Source organism: Rhinatrema bivittatum, chromosome 6 (genome assembly GCF_901001135.1).
Source record: "Rhinatrema bivittatum chromosome 6, aRhiBiv1.1, whole genome shotgun sequence".
Taxonomy (NCBI): Eukaryota; Metazoa; Chordata; class Amphibia; order Gymnophiona; family Rhinatrematidae; genus Rhinatrema; species Rhinatrema bivittatum.
In genome coordinates this window covers 315,996,259-316,013,718 of record NC_042620.1, presented here as the reverse complement: position 1 = coordinate 316,013,718, position 17,460 = coordinate 315,996,259, and the positions used below count along the sequence as shown (strand labels likewise).

The following is a 17,460-nucleotide window of genomic DNA, read 5'->3' as shown; positions in this document are numbered from 1 at the left end:
TCCCAGCATATTCAAGGTCTGGGAAATCAGGGCCGGCAGTTCATCTCTATAGAAGAACTGTAGCATAGTCCTGTAGGGTTCTAATCTTGGAGGAATTTCATCATCCTCAAGAGTCAGGATCGGCGTCATCATCCGTGCCATCCATTTCTCTATCGGGCAGTCCCACTGCTGCTCTAGGAGTACTCTGGCTTTAACAATAGGTCCAGGCAAGGTTTCACCCAAGACTCTGCCCTGGGACCATTGGACGGGGCTTAGGACTGCACCTGAAGAAAGGATTGCAATCCCTGGAAAAGTTCTACCATAAAAATGTAATCTTATCCAGATGAAGAGGTTCTTGAGGCGTACTCACTGAGCTGCCTTCCGCTGCTGAAGAACCAGTTAGGGGAGTTCCAAAATCAGGCGCCCCACCTGAAATGTCTTTATCCAGACCTACTTCTGACTGGAACGAACCAGGCTTAGTGAAATCAGAGGAAGATAATCCTCCCTGAACCTCCAAACAACACTAGTGCAAGTCAGCGGGCACTCCTGGTTGAGATGCTCGATTATGATAGGCAGTGTAAAGAGAAAGGCACTTAGGTTTCTTAGATATAGGCGCCATTAGACCGGCGGCGCACTGATTGGTGGCCAGAGGCGTGTGTCTAGCTTTTTTTTTTTTTCCTAAGCTGTCTAAAAATTCTAAGTGTCCAACCTAGGCATCTAAAATTTAGGTGTCCAATGCCTAGGCATCTCACACCTAGGCAACCTAATGCCTAGGAGGAGGAATAGCCTAGTGGTTAGAGCAGTGGCTATAAACCAGGAGACCAGGGTTCAAGTCCTGCTGTTGCTCCTTGTGACCTTGGGCAAGTCACTTTACCTTCCATTGCCTCAGGTACAAAACTTAGATTGTGAGGGAAATACCTACAGTACCTGAATGTAAACAGATGTGGTATGTCAGTATAATAAAATAAATAAATAATGCCTAAGTAACCAAGATTTAGGTGTCCCTAGGATAGGTGCCATAAAATATTAAGTGCACAGCAATGCTCAACTTGTGCACACAGCTAAATGGATGGCCACTTAAGGCACCACTTAAAATTGGACACACGGACTACTAGGCCTGCCTATATGTCTAAAAACTGGATGCACAACTTGGATGCATAGCTAGACACAAACACCAAACCCACAGTACTGTAGAGTGCAGCCTAAAGAAAGCACACAAAATGCCATTATGGCACACAGTGAAAAAGCCTCAGAGCAGGGAATAGCCTAAGAGGCTGCTCAACTCACCAAGCCACCCAGATACCACAACCTCCCACAGAGTGGGACAAACATCAGATCGGCACACCAAGCACAGAGACTGGGGTAAGGAGGCCTACAGCAAAAAACCCTCCTTTTGTGTCTCTCTATTTTTTTTTTATTTTTTTAAAACTTACCTGAGCTCAGTCTTACCTGGCTGAGTACAGAGATGGTCTCCAACTATGGGGGGAGAGGGCATATGCCGTCACCGCTGCACATGGCTTCCTGCACCCACAGCCTTTCAGCTGGTTAACAGCTAAGTCCATGCTGGCACTCATCTGAGAGACCACGGAAATCACCTCAGGGATTTTCAACTGGAGGGAGGGATCTTTTGGTATCACTGCTGGAGAGTGGGGCAAATTTATTTTCCTTATTTCTCCTTTTTCAAATGAAAGCAATCCCTATATATATATATATATATATATATATATATATATATATATATATACTGTGACGTCAGTTTGCTACATCTCCATCTGCTGGTAGAGGTGCATAACTCACTTGTTCTGGATTCATCTGAATGGTTGCAAAGAAAATGTTTTAAAATAAAAAATATACATAGTAACACAGACAGCCTTATCATCCGTCCCTCCTCCAGACCCACCAGAACACCCTACACAGCATACATTCACACTCCTTCGCCCAAACTTTTTCACCTATCTTCCACCAAGCAACGTGCAATATCCCTAGCTGGACCCTCACTATGGAACTCCATGCCCACCCAACTACGCCTGGAAGCCTGCCCCAGAAAATTCCGACAAAACCTCAAGACCTGGCTCTTCTCCCGAGCCTTCACGTGAACACCCCACCCCCCCTCCAACCTTCTGCTCCCTCCCCACACCTCCCCCCCTTAACACACACCCTCTTCCCCCCTGCCTCCCCTCGTCCCCCTAAGTAATCATCCTATCCCCTCCCTCTAAACGCCCCCCCCAGATGCTTTCTATAAATAAGTCTCCTGTACATAATGCCCTCCTTGTATATATACATCCCTACTATATCTCTTGTTAATTTGTACAGCTTACCCTTGTTCTCTTCCCCCCACCTTCCCTGATACCCAGTTCTCCTATCAGTTCATTGTAAAGCCCAGTTGGCTACTTTTATGTTATATGGAAACCGATATGATGTTCCCCGAACGAATGTCGGTATATAAAAATTGCAAATAAATAAATAAATAAATAAATAAATAAATAAATGATGGCAGATAAACATCCAAATGGTCCACCCTATCTGCCCAGCAAATTGTTTAGGGTAGTAACTGCTGCTCTATGCAGGTCACCCCCATGCCTTCTGTAAAGGTAGTAATCATTGCTCCTTGCAGATTATCCCCATGCAGAAATATAATAACTAAAGATAATACAGGGTTAGCCCATCTCATCATTTTCATCCTTTAACAACTAGGGATGCTCTGTGTTTATCCCGTGCCCTTCTGAATTCAATTTATCATCACATACAATGTAACACAGCTCATCATGAATCATTCAGGATGAACACATTCTGAATGTTCTATGCTGGGAATCTGCAGAATAGCAAGGTCAACTAAATATTCCAGATAGCTTGGTGGTGATATAAATTGCCTACAATTATTTTCCACCAATACAAAATATGAAACACCAGGAGGATATACCACCTTGGTATCCTGTAAGATGTATTTTGTATGCTCATGTTAGCACTCTGCTGGGACCCCATAACTCTCCTTTTGACTATGCAGTCCTGCTAATTAATTTTTAACCATGAAAAACCAGCATACTTGCACCATTCTCATAGAGGGGCAGATGAAACTAGCGGTATGTTAAGACTGCACTGAAATTCAGCACACAGTTTCTTAATGCAGGTGCTAAAAACAATTATGTTTTTATATGGCATATATTAGTATGCCATCTGCAGTAAGCAGATGGCATACTAATATATCGGGAGTTGAAAATGCATACAAAAACGTGCACACAGATCAGAGTTAAAATGTGCGCTGAGCTTAGGAAGAATGCACATTTTAAGGCAGGGGCAGGGGGAGGGGGGAGTCTCTTGGACATGATTTATGCTTACAAAATCCATGTTTTGTGCGCATGAAACACGATTTATGTCTACAAAATGTGCACATAAATCATATTTTATGCATAGAAAACATGCTTTTTGTACACAAAGCATGTTTTGTATGCGCAAAATCCAGACTACAGGGCCCAACACTCGAACTTTTGCTTCTGCCCATAGATTAACACTAGTGCTAGAAACGTTACTCCACCTCTGACCAGGAGTAAAAGGAGAAATTACTACTTACCTGATAATTTTCTTTTCTTTATTGAGGATACGTGGATCCACGACTAGTGGAGTTAAGCACCTCTACCAGCAGATGGAGATGGAGCAAAGCTGATGGCATGATATATATACCCCTGCACTGACATCAGCCTGCCAGTATTCTCTGCAAATGCCAACTGTGGACAAACTAACAAAACTTGATTATTAACCACTCCAGCACTCAGCTAACAGGAAAACAGTGAGTTTAGACAAAGAGTATAACAACACTTGTCTAGGGACTGGATTGACACCACTAAGCCCTGGAACACGCAGCCACGCAGGAGAACAATAGCACAAGCATCCAGCAGCTGAGGGCAGGAAAGTGGATCCACCTATCCTCATTAAAGAAAAGGAAATTATCAGGTAAGTAGTAATTTCTCCTTAGTATTCGGATAGGTGGATCCACGACCAGTAAGATGTACCATAGCTACTCCCAAACAGGGAGGGAGGCTGCCTGCGGTCTGATCAATACCGCATGCGCAAAGGCTGCATCCTCCCAAGCCTGCACATCCAAGCGGTAATGCCTGGAAAAGGTATGTAAGGAGGTCCATGTCGTAGCTCTGCAAATCTCGATGGGAGACAGCAAACTAATCTCTGCCCATGACACTGCCTAAGCCCTAGGGGAATGAGTCCTAACATGACTAGGCAATGGCTGTTCAGCATCCACGTACATGGCCATGACCTCTTTAATCCAATGGGCTATTGTAGCCCATGATGCCTGGCTCACACAGTTTACTCCCATTATGGAATATAAACAGCCAGTCCGTCTTCCTGAGAGATTCAGAAACCTTTAAATACCTCAAAATATGTTTCTTGACATCCAAGGACCATAACAGGTGATATTCATCTACATCTCTCTCCCTGTCTAGAGTCAGCAGGGAATTGTGTGATTAAAAATGAAAATCCGATACCACCTTTGTCAAAAAAGAACGGAACAGTACTTGTATCGCCTCTGAAATCACTTGCAGAAACAGTTCCTGGCAAGACAAGGCTTACAGTTCAGAGATTCTACATACAGAACAACTGCCACAAGAAACACCATTTTCAAGATAAGTAACCTCAAGGAAGGCTACGCAGCACTCGAAAAGAGGGACCTGCCAGAAAATAAAAAAAACAGATTAAGTCTCAACAAGGGCACTGGCAACTACAGGAGAGGAAGTAGATGCTTCATCCCTTTTTTGAAACGAGCCACATCTGAATGAGCTGACAAGGGTCCGCTATCCACTTGACCTTGAAAACAGGCAAGAACTGTCACCTGTGCCTTCAATGAATTAAGAGCCAACCCCTTACTCAATCCATCCTGCAAAAAATCCAAAATGAGCGGGATCTTAACTGAACAAGGATGAACCCTTCAATACTTCCACCAAGCCTCAAATACTCACCAACCAGCACATAGGCTAAGGAAGTGGAAAACTCTCTTGCTCATAGCAAGGTGGCAATCACTGCAGTGGAATATCCACACTTCAGCAACCTAACCCTCTCAAGGGCCATACTACAAGACAAAATCAAGTCGGATCTTTGTGAAGAACAGGGCCCTGCCATAGCAGAACCCTGTGAACCAGTAATTGGATCGGAGAGTCCACCAGGAGCTTTCTCACTTCTGCATCCCACGGCCTCCTGAGCCAATCTGGTGCCACCAAAGGCACCATCCTTGTGTATCTCTCAATCCTTCAAATCCTTCTACCCAACCTGGGCCACGGCGAAAGGCATATAGGACATTGATACCTAAGTACCTTTGATCTCTCCTGCAATTGAAAAAGTGAGGAGCCTTCGCACTGTGAAATGTCACCAACAGGTCTGGCAACAGAAGTAAGCCACTGTCATCGCACTGTCTGATATTATCCGGACTGCTCGACCCTACAATTGGTCGATGAATCGTAAGCATGCCAACCGGATGGCCTAGGCTTCCAGCCGATTGATGCGCCAGAGAGATTCTTCTCTACTCTACCTGCCTTGTGCTGTCAACTCCTGATAGCAAGCACTCCAACCCTGGAGGCTCGCATCCATCTAGAGTACAAGCCAGTCTAGTGATCGTAGGGACACCCCCTTCCTTAGATGGTCCACTTGCAACTACCACAGCAGATGTATGCTGATCTCCACCGATAGGCAAAGCCATATTGAATAGTCTTAATACGAAGCCAGTAGAGTGCGCTGAATAGGGCACATATGCACCCTCGACCACGGAACCACCTCTAGGGTGCCCGCCATCAACCTGAGCACCTGTAGATAAGACCACACTGTCAGGCTTATTGTTTCTGTCAATAGTTGCATCTCCACCATCAGTTTCTGAATGCGGTCCTCTAGCAGGAACACCCTGCTTTGCTTCCTGTCAAACTGAACCCTGAGATATTCTAGTGTCTGGGATGGCTGTAGATTTCTCTTGGCCAAGTTCACCACACAACCTAGTTTCTGTAGCAAGGAGACTCTAAGGCTCTCTTCCAGACTCTTGGCCCGAATCAGCCAATCATCTAAGTATGGGTGAACCAAAATGCCATCCTTTCTCTACACCGCCGCAACCACTACCATAACCTTGGAAAGGTTCTAGGCGTGGAGGCCAACCCAAAGCAGCACTTGAAACTGATAATGTCACCCCAAAAGAGCGAAACGCAGAAAGCATTGATGTTCCAGATGGATGGGTATATGAAAGTATGCCTCTGACAAATCCAGAGACATCAGAAACTTGTTATGCATGCCTTCCGCGGCAGACCCGCGACACGGCCCCTTCACCTCTCTGCAGTAACTCCAGCTCCTGGTTCCTCCTCTCTGGCAGCAGCGGGCCGCCAACTCCGTCCTCAGGCCTCCCCTGGTGCCTCTGGCTCAGCTGCAGTCCCTGGCATTCCCGGTCCAGACACCACAGCCATTGCTTCACGATGGGCCTCTCCGCGTGGCCTGCGGAGAAACCCCGCTACTCGGCACTGTGCCCCTCCCTAGGGGCATGCGCATCACCAATGCTTATGTAGGACACATTTAAGACTAATCGGAGAAAATTCTTTTTCACTCAACGCACAATTAAGCTCTGGAATTTGTTGCCAAAGGACGTGGTTAGTGCAGTTAGTGTAGCTGGGTTCAAAAAAGGTTTGGATAAGTTCTTGCAGGAGAAATCCATTAACGGCTATTAATCAAGTTTACTTAGCTAATAGCCACTGCTATTAATTGCATCAGTAGCATGGGATCTTCTTGGTTTTTGGGTACTTCCCAGGTTCTTGTGACCTGGTTTGGCCTCTGTTGGAAACAGGATGCTGGGCTTGATGGACCCTTGGTATGACCCAGCATGGCAATTTCTTATGTTCTTATGAGACTTTGGGGGCTTGGGAAATGAGAGACTGGTGGGATGGGTCTGGGCAGGAACAGTGAGAGACAGACTTGTGGAGAGATGGGTAAGGAGAGAGAGTGGGGAAAGTCTGGTGATAGGCGAGATTGATGGGGAGGACTGGTGGGGAGAGAGAGAGACTAGTAAGGAATGGCTGGGACAGGACACCAAGAATGGTGGGGACTGAAAGGGGGTCCCTAAAACTTTTGGATGTTGAAAAAGATCACTACATCTGAAAAGGTTGGGAATCTCTGCATTAGAGAAAAGGTGGGATAGGGGAAGTATGACAGAAACATTTAAATACCTCCAGGATATCAATTCACAAAAGACGGGCTTCCTTCAAAAGAAAAGAGGCTCTGGCATGAGGGGTCATAGAATGCGGGTGAAAGGGAATAGACTGAGGAGTAATCTAAGGCAGGGGTGCTCAAACCAGTCCTATGGTGCCCCCCCCCCCCCACCCACACACACACACACACACACCCCAGCCAGTCGGATTTTCAGAATATCCCTAATGAATACGCGTGAGATATATTTGCATGCACTACCTCCTGTGCATATTCATAAGGGACATCCTGAAAACCGACTGGCTAGGGGGGCCCATAGGACCAGTTGAAGCACCTCTGATCTAAGGAAATATTTATTTACAGAGAGGAAAGAGCCTCCCAGTGGAGGTGGTAAAGACAAGGATGATATCTAAATTCAAGAATGCAAGGGACAAGTACAGGGGATGTCTGAAGGAGTGATAGGGACTAAAGAAATGGGTAGACTAGACAGGCCGTATGGTCTTTTTCTGCCACCATGTTTCAGTGAAATCATGCAAATAAAACACCATGGGTAAAGCATGCACATCAACCCACAACATTAATGAGGAAGCAGATAAGTACCCTGTGGCAAAAAAAACAGGAAGTCACAAATTATGGCAGTTTTCTACCAGTCGTCTAATGTAAGTGAAAAAAATGTGAAAAAGTTGCTAAATAAGTGGCAAAGACAACCAGCAATAGAAGATTTCAATTAAGAGGAGCATATAGCACAGTTAGGTGTATATTATAGCTGTTGATGTTCTCAAAGGCAACTATTCAACACAGATAATTAGAATAACAACTTAGCAGGGTACAATGCTGGAACGTATCCATTATTACCACTAATGTCCACAGTATTGCCACTGCATAATCTTTGGTGACATCTCATTGGAATACTATGTACAGGTCTGGAGATTGCATCTTCAAAAGGATATAAACCAACTGCGGTCTGTCTAGAGGTTGGCTACTAAAATGATCAGTGATCTTCATTCTAAAGCATATGGGGACAGATTTAAAGATCTAAACATGTACTGGTTATCTTAGAGGAAAGCTGGGATGGGGAGATAGGAGAGAGACAATATCACCAAGGTTTCCATGCACAGGAGGCAGGCCTCTTTCATGCAATGAGGGTGGAAGGGGGGAGGCTCAGGGATAATCTAAGGAAATATTTCTTTTCAGAGAGAATAGAAGATACTTTACAGCCTCCCTGGGGAGACGGTGAAGCCAGGAACAGTATCTGAATTCAAAAAAGTATGGGATAAACACAGAGGATCTCTGAGGGAGTAGTATGAATTGTAAAGCTGAATAGTTGGTATGGATGGGGAAACTAGATAGGACAGAAGGAAAATTGGTTCTTACCTGCTAATTTTCGTTCCTGTAGTACCACGGATTAGTCCAGACAGCTGGGTTTTGTCTCCCTTCCAGCAGTTGGAGACAGAGAAAAACTCGAAGAGCACCCTTCTTAACCGGGTGTAGCACCTGCGTCTCCTCAGTATTAGAATTCTCAAAGCAGAAAATGTATTGAAACCATTGAACAAGAAAAACAAGCAAGAAGGAAATGAACAAACCAACCATGTACATGTGAAAATTCTGCGATCAGGATAAGAAGAATGGATCCTGTAGTGGAGCTGAAAAAAAAATGTTAGTAAGACAGATCGAATGGACTCTCCCAAGAATCATGCCCACACGGAAAAAGGGTGGGCGTCTGGACTGATCTGAGGTACTAAAGGAACGAAAATTAGCAGGTAAGAACCAATTTTCCTTTCCCTGTACGTACCCGGATCAGTCCAGACAGCTGGGATGTACCAAAGCTTCCCTATCTGGGGTGGGACCTGGAGAGTCCCGCTCGAATGACACTGCTCCCAAAACTGGCAGCTTCTGGTGCCTGGACGTCCAAACGATAGTGTTTGGCAAAGGTGTGTAAGGACTTCCAGGTTGCTGCCCTGCAAATTTCTTGTGGGGAAGCCAATTGACACACTGCCCAAGAAGCTGCCTGCAACCGTATGGAATGTGCTTTCAAACCTTCAGGGATAGAACATTCGTGACAAATATAAGCGGAAGCAATAGCCTCTTTCAACCAACGAACTATGGACGCTTTTGACGCTTTGTGTCCCTTCTTAGCGCCGCTTCAGATAACAAAAAGATGACCGAAGACCTGAAAGGCATTAATAACCTCGAGGTATCATAAAAGGACCCTCCTGATATCTAGATACCTCAATTCTCCTGCGTGAGGTGTATCCAGCTCGACATTGGTAAAGGCTGGAAGCTCCACTGACTGGTTTAAGTGGAAAGCTGAGACTACTTGCGGTAGAAAGGAGGGAACTGTCCTGAGGGATACTCCAGAATCAGAAAATCGTAAAAAGGCATTTGTTCGAGTCACCATCAAATCCAGATGAGGCGTTCCCCATCTGCGCAAGATGAGGGTCATTGCTTCCGACAGCTCCCATTCTCTGCGGTCTAGCCTTTGGTGGCTCAGAAAATCTGCTTGCAATTGTCAGTCCCCGCTATGTGTGACGTCACCTGCAAGGCTAGATGCTGTTCTGCCCAGGACATCAGCTGCTCCGCTTCCAGAGCTATCTGATGACTTTTGGCTCCGCCTTGACAATTGATGTAGGCTACAGTTGTCACATTGTCCAACACAACCCATACTGCCCGGTTGCGCAAGAGTTGAAGAAACTGTACTGCTCTGGTCTCTAGGTGACTGATGGACCACTGTGTCTCCTCCGTCGAGCATTGCCCTGGACTGACTAGGATTGGCACACCACCCCCCAACCAGAGAGGCTTGTGTCCATAGTCACTATCACCCACTAAGGCACCTCGAGGTCCACCCCGCACCTCAAATGTTTTCGGACAAGCCACCAACCAAGACTGGACCTGGCGGACTCAGTGAGCGGTAAGACCACCTGGAATTCCTCCAACATCGGGTCCCAACGGAATAGCAACGCTTTCTGTAAGGGTCTCATATGAGCAAATGTCCACAGGACCAACTCCAGAGTGGACGCCATGGAGTCAAGGACCTGTAAATACTCCCAGACTCTGGGCACGAGGCTGCCAACAGATGTTGAACTTGAGATTGCAACTTCCTGATTCGGTCCTCCACTAGGAAGACCTTGCCCACTCGGTTATTGAATCGTGCTCTTAGAAAATCCAGAACTTGAGAAAGATGAAGATGACTCTTGGACTGGTTGATGACCCAACCAAGGGCCCTCAAAAGGAACAAGACGTTGTCCACTGCTTGCTTGTAGAGCTTCTCTGACTTTGCACAGATGAGCCAGTCATCCAGGTACGGGTGAACTAGCACTCCCTCCTGCCGGAGGGCTGCTACCACTACCACCATCACCTTAGTGAACGTGTGTGGAACTGTAACCAGATTGAAGGGGAGGGCACAGAACTGGAAATGCATTCTGAGGATCATGAAGCAGAGAAATCTCTGGTGATCCCTGTGGATCCCTATGTGCAGGTACGCGTCCGTCAGATCTAGAGAAGCCAAAAACTTCTTTCGGCATACGGCCGCAATGACTGAACACAGGGTCTCAATCCGAAAACGCGAGACCCTGAGGGTCTTGTTCACCTGCTTCAGGTCCAGAATCAGGCGGAAGGTAACTTCCTTCTTCGGCACCACAAAGTAAATGGAATAATGGCCAGTTCCACATTTTTCCTGGGGAAAAGGAAAATGGCCCCCAGACTGAGTAAACACTGGATTGTTTGCCGAATGATTTCTTTCTTCAATGGGAAGCTGCATGGAGAGAGATCATAAACAGGTCTCACAGAGGCCGAGCAAAATCTAAAACATAGCCGAATTCTATGACACTTAGGACCCACTGGTCCAACGTTATTTTGACCCATTCCTCGTGAAAAAGGGCCAGCTGACCGCCTATCAATGGGATGGAGGAATGGGTCAGCTGTATCTCAGAGAGGACTTGGAGCCAAGGGGCCCCTGACTGGCCCCATCTCGGCTCACTCTGCACCCTTGAAAGGATTGAGACCAGGATTGGGACCTCCCCGAAGGCTGTTGCTGGCCTGCTCCCTGTGCCCTGCTCTGACAGAAATGCCTTTGCCCCCCAAAATGATAGCAGGTGGGGAGAAAACTCCTAACCCCCTTAGGTTTGTCCTACCTAAGGTATGTCCTACCTAGGTTGCCCTACCTATGATTGTACTTAGTTTGTGTAACTTGTTGTCGCCTAAAAATTTGATCAGCTGCTCCAAGTCTTCGCCAAAGAGAAACTTGCCCTTAAAGGGCATCGCACTGAGCTGAGCTTTGGAGGACACATCCACCAACCTATTGCAGAGCCAGAGAAGCCACCTCGCCGAGACCGCTGACAACATTGTTCGGAAAGAAGTATGAAGGAGATCATACACAGCATCTTCTCCATAGGCCACCGCCGCTTCCAAGCGCTCGGCCTGCGCCGACTCCTGGGGTGGAAGATCCCTAGCATTCAACAGCTGCTGCACCCACCGGAGACTCGCACGAAGCTGCTGCAGATGCAGCCCGAATGCAGAGGGCCGACACCTCAAAAATCCTCTTGAGATGCACTTCGAGCTTCCAATCCTATAGGTCCTTAAGGGCCATCACACTGCAACCGGGATGGTGGCTCACCGAAGCATCCACCTTGGGCACCTTCAACAGATCCAGAGTCTACTCCGGCAAAGGATAGACCTTGTCCATCGCCCGGCCCACTCTCAAGCCTGACTCCGGAGCATCCCACGCCTGGACCATTAACTGTTGCACCATATGGTGAAAAGGAAAAGTCTTTGCCGCACCTCGCAAGCCAGCCATGACAGGGTCCACCGTGGCCTGACCTGGATTATCCTGGGGGACCGCAGTGCCCAGCTCCGCCAGAACATGCGGGATTAGAGGGTCCAGTTCCTCCCTATGAAATAAATGCACCACTTTGGGATCATCTCCATTCATGGGAAGTGACCTGTCCGGCTCTTTGCCCTGATCTCCTCTAAGGGGAGGCGGGTCTGCAGCTGAATCTTGAGCTGTGGGCTCCGAGGGGTCAGATGAGAAGCAGGACCCCTAATCTTCTGAATTCGAATGGCCCCCTATGGATCCTGTCTCTTGGGGACCTTAGCGGGCGGGCCTTCATTTGGTCTGCGCTGTGGAGGGGCCCCGAGCAGGGCTGACTAGCCAGATAGGCTTCATGCATCAGAAGCACGAAGTCCACTGTAAAACCAGTAGGGCTCCAAATGCCATGGGGAAATCGGACTGGCCCCTAGAACCCCCCTCGAGGGGATCGGGCTACTGCTCCAAAAAAATCAGTACTTAAATCAGCTGGAGACAGATCGGGGGGGAGATCCCCCTCCTCTGCTGCCCTCTGTTCAGCCATGCCAAAGGATTCCAAAATGGTCGCTGTTCCTGTGCTTAGTGGGAATGGATCGGCCTCGAGCGCCGAAGTAGCAGGTCATTTGCTTGCACCGCGGGTCTTGCCTGCCTTCGCCCCTGCCACTCTTGAGGGACCCTCCCCTCCGGGGAGGCCAACGCACACAGAGCCCATCGTGGAAGAGCCGCGAATAGAGCTCCCCGCAGGCCAAACAACGGGTGCCTCGCGGCATCTCGGCGGGAAAGGGGGGTGCGCACGAGTCGGGGGGGGGGCACCGATAAATATACTTCAGGTCCCGAGACACAGACAACGGCCCGGTTAGGGTTTGGCTGCGAATAGCAACCTTGCCAGGAAAAAAAAGGAGGCTGCTGGCAGCGAACCTCGTCGTTTGCCCTCTTTTTTTTTTTTTTTTTGTATTAATGCAACTTTACTGGCCCAGGAAACTTCTCCGGATCTACAAAGGGGGGGGGGGGGGGGGGGAAGGGACCAGACCACTGGTATCACCCCCAGCACCACTGAAGAGAGGGGAGCAATTTTGGGCCACCGACCCTGCTCCAGAAACCTGCGACCAGGGGGCATGGTCCCACTAGGACCTGCCAACCCCCTGGGAGGAATAACAGTTCTTTCTTGTCCTTACTTGAGCTGCTTGTTATTTATTAATTTTGGGGTTTATTTTTGCAAAAACCTAAAATCAGTCAGAGCCGCAGGCTGTACACCACCTCCATCTGCTGGAGATGGAGAAATACTGAGGAGACGCAGGTGCTACACCCAGTTAAGAGGAGTGCTCCGAGTTTTTCTCTGTCTCCATCTGCTGGGAGGAAAAACCCAGCTGGCTGGACTGATCTGGGTACGTACAGGGAATGGTCATTTTCTGCCATCATGTTTCTAAATAATCCTTTTCCAAATAAAATATATTAGAATGTTTACTCATAAAGAAGATTAAACCAGGGATAAAGGAACTCGAATACTAGAGTGCAGTGCATGGAAATATACTTCATGCATATTCATTGTGGATATCCTGAAAACCAAACCTATTTCTGGCACTCCAGTTACTTACCCTGGAGTAAACTCTTATGCTATCACAAAGCTGTTGCAGAATTGGAAATATAGTTTATCTAAATTATTTTATGCAGTAAAATGAATTTTTTGGCAGATTAGGTTTGGTGTATAGTTTTAATATATGCATATACATCACTCTTGAGGAGCTAAATACTTGGTAAGTAAACTTATTCAGACTGATTGTAGGGATCTCCAAAACTTTTCTTTGACTCACCTATCTCTTCAGGGATTTCCTCAACCTGAGGTCGGAGAGAACTATCTGCCTCTAGGTTCTCTTCAACAGAAGACATGCTTTCATGCTCATCAAAGTCTTCTGAATAGTCTGACCTCTCTCCTGTACTGGCCATGTCCTCCTGCTCCAAGGTCTCATGCTCTTCCAACTCTGATTGACTGGCAGATGGTGGAGCTGACTTTGGTCGGCAGTCCTGTCTCGTCTGGTTGCACTGTGTCATGGAAGTTTTGCTACGAAGTTCTGAGGAATACAAGGCTTCACCATCAACTTTTTTCTCTGTATAATATTCCTTTTTCTCTGTATAATATTGCTTTAACAGTTGAGATTCTTGTTTCTGAATGAAAATCTTGAGATGCTGTTGCACAAAGGGAATGTTGAGGATGCAGCTAGCACTAGGTCTCTCCTCTGGGCACTTATTTAGAAGTGTTTTAATCAAGCTGTGCACACTTTCAGAATAGCACTCAGGTACACTGGCATATTCACCTGTCACAATTTTGTAGAATAAGCTGATGAGATTCATTGCATCAAAGGCCGGTTTTAAAGCACACAGCTCAAAAAGGAGACATCCCAGTGCCCAGATGTCAGCCTTGGAACTATATGGAACATCCTGGCAAAGCTCTGGGCTCAGATAATACGGTGTGCCCACACATGTACTTGCCATATCCAAAGTACTGTTCATAACTTTGGAAATGCCAAAATCTCCCAGTCGGACCCTCCCTTTCTTGGTGAGGAACACATTTGATGTTTTGATATCTCGGTGTAAAACTTTCATTGAATGGATGTACTGGATAGCCATGACTAGCTGTACAAACCACTCCATGGCCTTGTCCTCAGGGAAGAAGTCACCATTCCTCTGTTTTATCTGGTCATCCATTGTCCCTCCATCACAATAATCCTCAACAATGAAGATGTGCTCATCTTCGGGGTCAGAGAAGTACTCATGGCACATTACAATGTGGGGGTGTTTGAGTTTTCCTAAGATAGTGGCTTCCTGGATTATAGACTCCTTGTTTCTCATTCTCATTGAGGGATCCATCTTAATTCTTTTCACAGCATACAATTTTTTCGTTTCCACATTCCTCATGAGGAAGACTTCAGCACTTGCTCCTCTCCCTATGTTCATGATCTTCTCATATTTTTCCATAGTGCCCCAAGAAAGCTCACACTGAAAAGTGAAACAAACATAAGCTTACCTACAAGTGTACATATTTTTCTATAGCTTTCTATTCTGTAGATTCTTACAGTTGCCAACCACATAGTATTTGGCTGGCCTGGGCGGTTTTACTGAAGGGATGCCACTAGGGCAGGGATCAGCAGGACCTTAAAACTAATTGCATGCCTCTTTAGTAGCAGGCAATCACCAAAGCCTCCCCCCTCCCCTCCCCCCCCAAAACTCCACTCTTTGCCCCACTCTCCCCCTCATCCTCCCTATCCGGTCAAATCTCCCTGGAATGGGCACTTAGAAAAGTGTCAAATCAGAATCAGGGTATAAAGTGAGTACAAAAACTGGGTGCCCAGTATACACATTCACATGATCCGCAGTGACTCTGACCCCCCCCCCCCCCCCCTTTGAACTGAAATATTCAGCTCAAGTTATAAAAGGATAATAATAAAAGCTACACAAGAGACAGAAGAAATAGATGCAGCAAATTAAAAATGTTAAGTAGGGGAAAACAAAAGCCCCAGCATGAAATGCTCTCCTTTGTTTGTTATTAAATCCTTATTTGTGACTTTGCACAAATATACAAAGGAGTATCAGCAGTAAGATACACCACCCTTCTGAAAAGGTCTCCAATATACAGACAGAAGAATTTTTCTACTACATGTAGAATAATACATTTAGATTCTTATTATTTATTATGCAAAGCTACGCATATGCAGCTTTAAAACAGCTTTTCAAGAAAGTTGCATAAAACAAAAATTGTATTACACTGACAGTCAGTACTTGTATGCAGTGATAGGGGAAAAAAAGGATTGGAGGGAGATGGCAACAGAGGAAGACAGAGTTGACACATGGCTAAATGGGGGAAGACTAGGGACCAACATAAGGAAATATTTCATCAGAGAAAAGGTAGTGGATACTTGAAACAGTCTTCCACAGGACATAGTGGAGGCCAAAAGTGAGAGAATTCAAGAAAGAATAAGATAAGCACAGATGATTGGCCACAAGAAAGTGAAGCTGTATGGCATCAGGAATGGAAAGCCTAGATGGGCCTTGCAATCTCTGTCTTCCATCATTTTCTATCACCTATATCTATTGTATTTTTAATATTTGTTTGTATGGGATATTCCAACTCTTTACAATTAAAATATAGCAGACACATGTAGCCATTTCTGCTAGATACATTCTGGCTACAAATTTGTTCAAAATTCTCCAAAGAGGTGCTGCCACTGTCGTTATCGTTAATGTCCTCGTACAGAGTAAAACTAAAACGATAACCGACCAGTTGCAGGATTGCACGGGGAGCTGGCAGGAGAGCAAGGTTTGGAACTCATGAGTGCTAAGGATGTCCCTGGCCCACACCTTAAGCACTGTACTCCAATATACCTCACCCATCGCCACTAAAGTAAGGCTGCATTACTACTCGCTTTTGTATAATAATCTTGACTCGTGACAATCTGACTCGGTTGTGACACTGTTATTTTCGAAGCGCCATAATGAGGGAAAGCGAAGTAAATAAAGGCCCTTTCCCAGTCCAGCCGAGAGCTCCTCGCCGCAGGATGCATAACACAAGAGTCCTTACCCGGCCCGCGCTTGATCGAGCGACGTCCTCCGTCTCCCCGCCTCTTAGCGGGCGGCCCGGGATGGTTTTTTTCTTCCTTCTCGGTCACATAGCGTACATTCGACCTCCGTTTAAGGCAGAAAACGCATCCTTCGCAGCCTTCTGACGATTCCTTGTTCCCAGTTAAGTGAAGGAAGAGCCTGGTGACTGAGCCTGTAATCCCGAGCGGACGCCGCCGCCCCCCACCGGCTCATGTTACAGCACATGGAGAAAGTTTTGTTTTGGAGTACAAGCCTACGTGCAACCTTCCTGCAGCCCCCCCCCGCCCGTCGTGCCCCGTCTGGGCCTGCTTCCCCGTCTCCAAGGCAACCTGGGCCCTGCCGGCAGGGGATCCTGTTACCGGCACGGAAGTGACGGCGCCCGTCACCGCTCGGGCCGGGCGCTGGGGGAAGAGAGCGACGCTCGCTCCGCGCGGCTGAACTCACCCAACAGGAACGGAGGAAGCCTTCCGATGCATTTGGGGGGGCAGTTGAATTTTAGGTGGGAGGTGACTTTTTCCACACCCCCCCCCCCCCAAAAAAAAAGAGAGTGTCTTCGTGCTAAGCATAGAGTGGTGCCTCTGTATACTCGGCACACGCATTTCTGACCAAGGACCTGATTCTCTAAGCATTCTTCTCATGAACACAGAATGGGGGGAAAGCCTTAGCTGCCATAAACAGGTCATTAATTCAGTGTACTTGGAGCCAGATTTACTAAGCATTACCCGGCGAGATAAGGCCTAGTGGCGACCTAATCGTGATTAGGTTTCAGCTTCAGCTATTTGTATTTGCTATGAATCATACTGGGTTTTGGTCTGCTCATAGTCCAGACTGTTGACACTGGAGCCCAGTATTGATTAACAAATGCATTTAAGACCCCCCAGGAGTGAGTGCAGAGTCTAGATTAATTA

General features: G+C 46.9%; 1 protein-coding gene across 1 annotated transcript in view; it reads right to left on the bottom strand.

Moving 5' to 3' along the window:
- LOC115094463 (serine/threonine-protein kinase Nek6-like) overlaps nt 1-16,939 on the bottom strand; it is a 39,834-nt gene extending 22,895 nt beyond the window's left edge. The window contains exons 1-2 of the mRNA XM_029607547.1: nt 16,533-16,939; nt 13,771-14,953 (exon numbers count right to left, since the gene is read on the bottom strand). Of these exons, the coding sequence (XP_029463407.1) occupies nt 13,771-14,932 (1,162 nt within the window). The 5' untranslated portion in view covers nt 14,933-14,953; nt 16,533-16,939. The remainder of the gene's footprint in view (nt 1-13,770; nt 14,954-16,532) is intronic.
- Between the last annotated feature and the right edge of the window lie 521 nt (nt 16,940-17,460).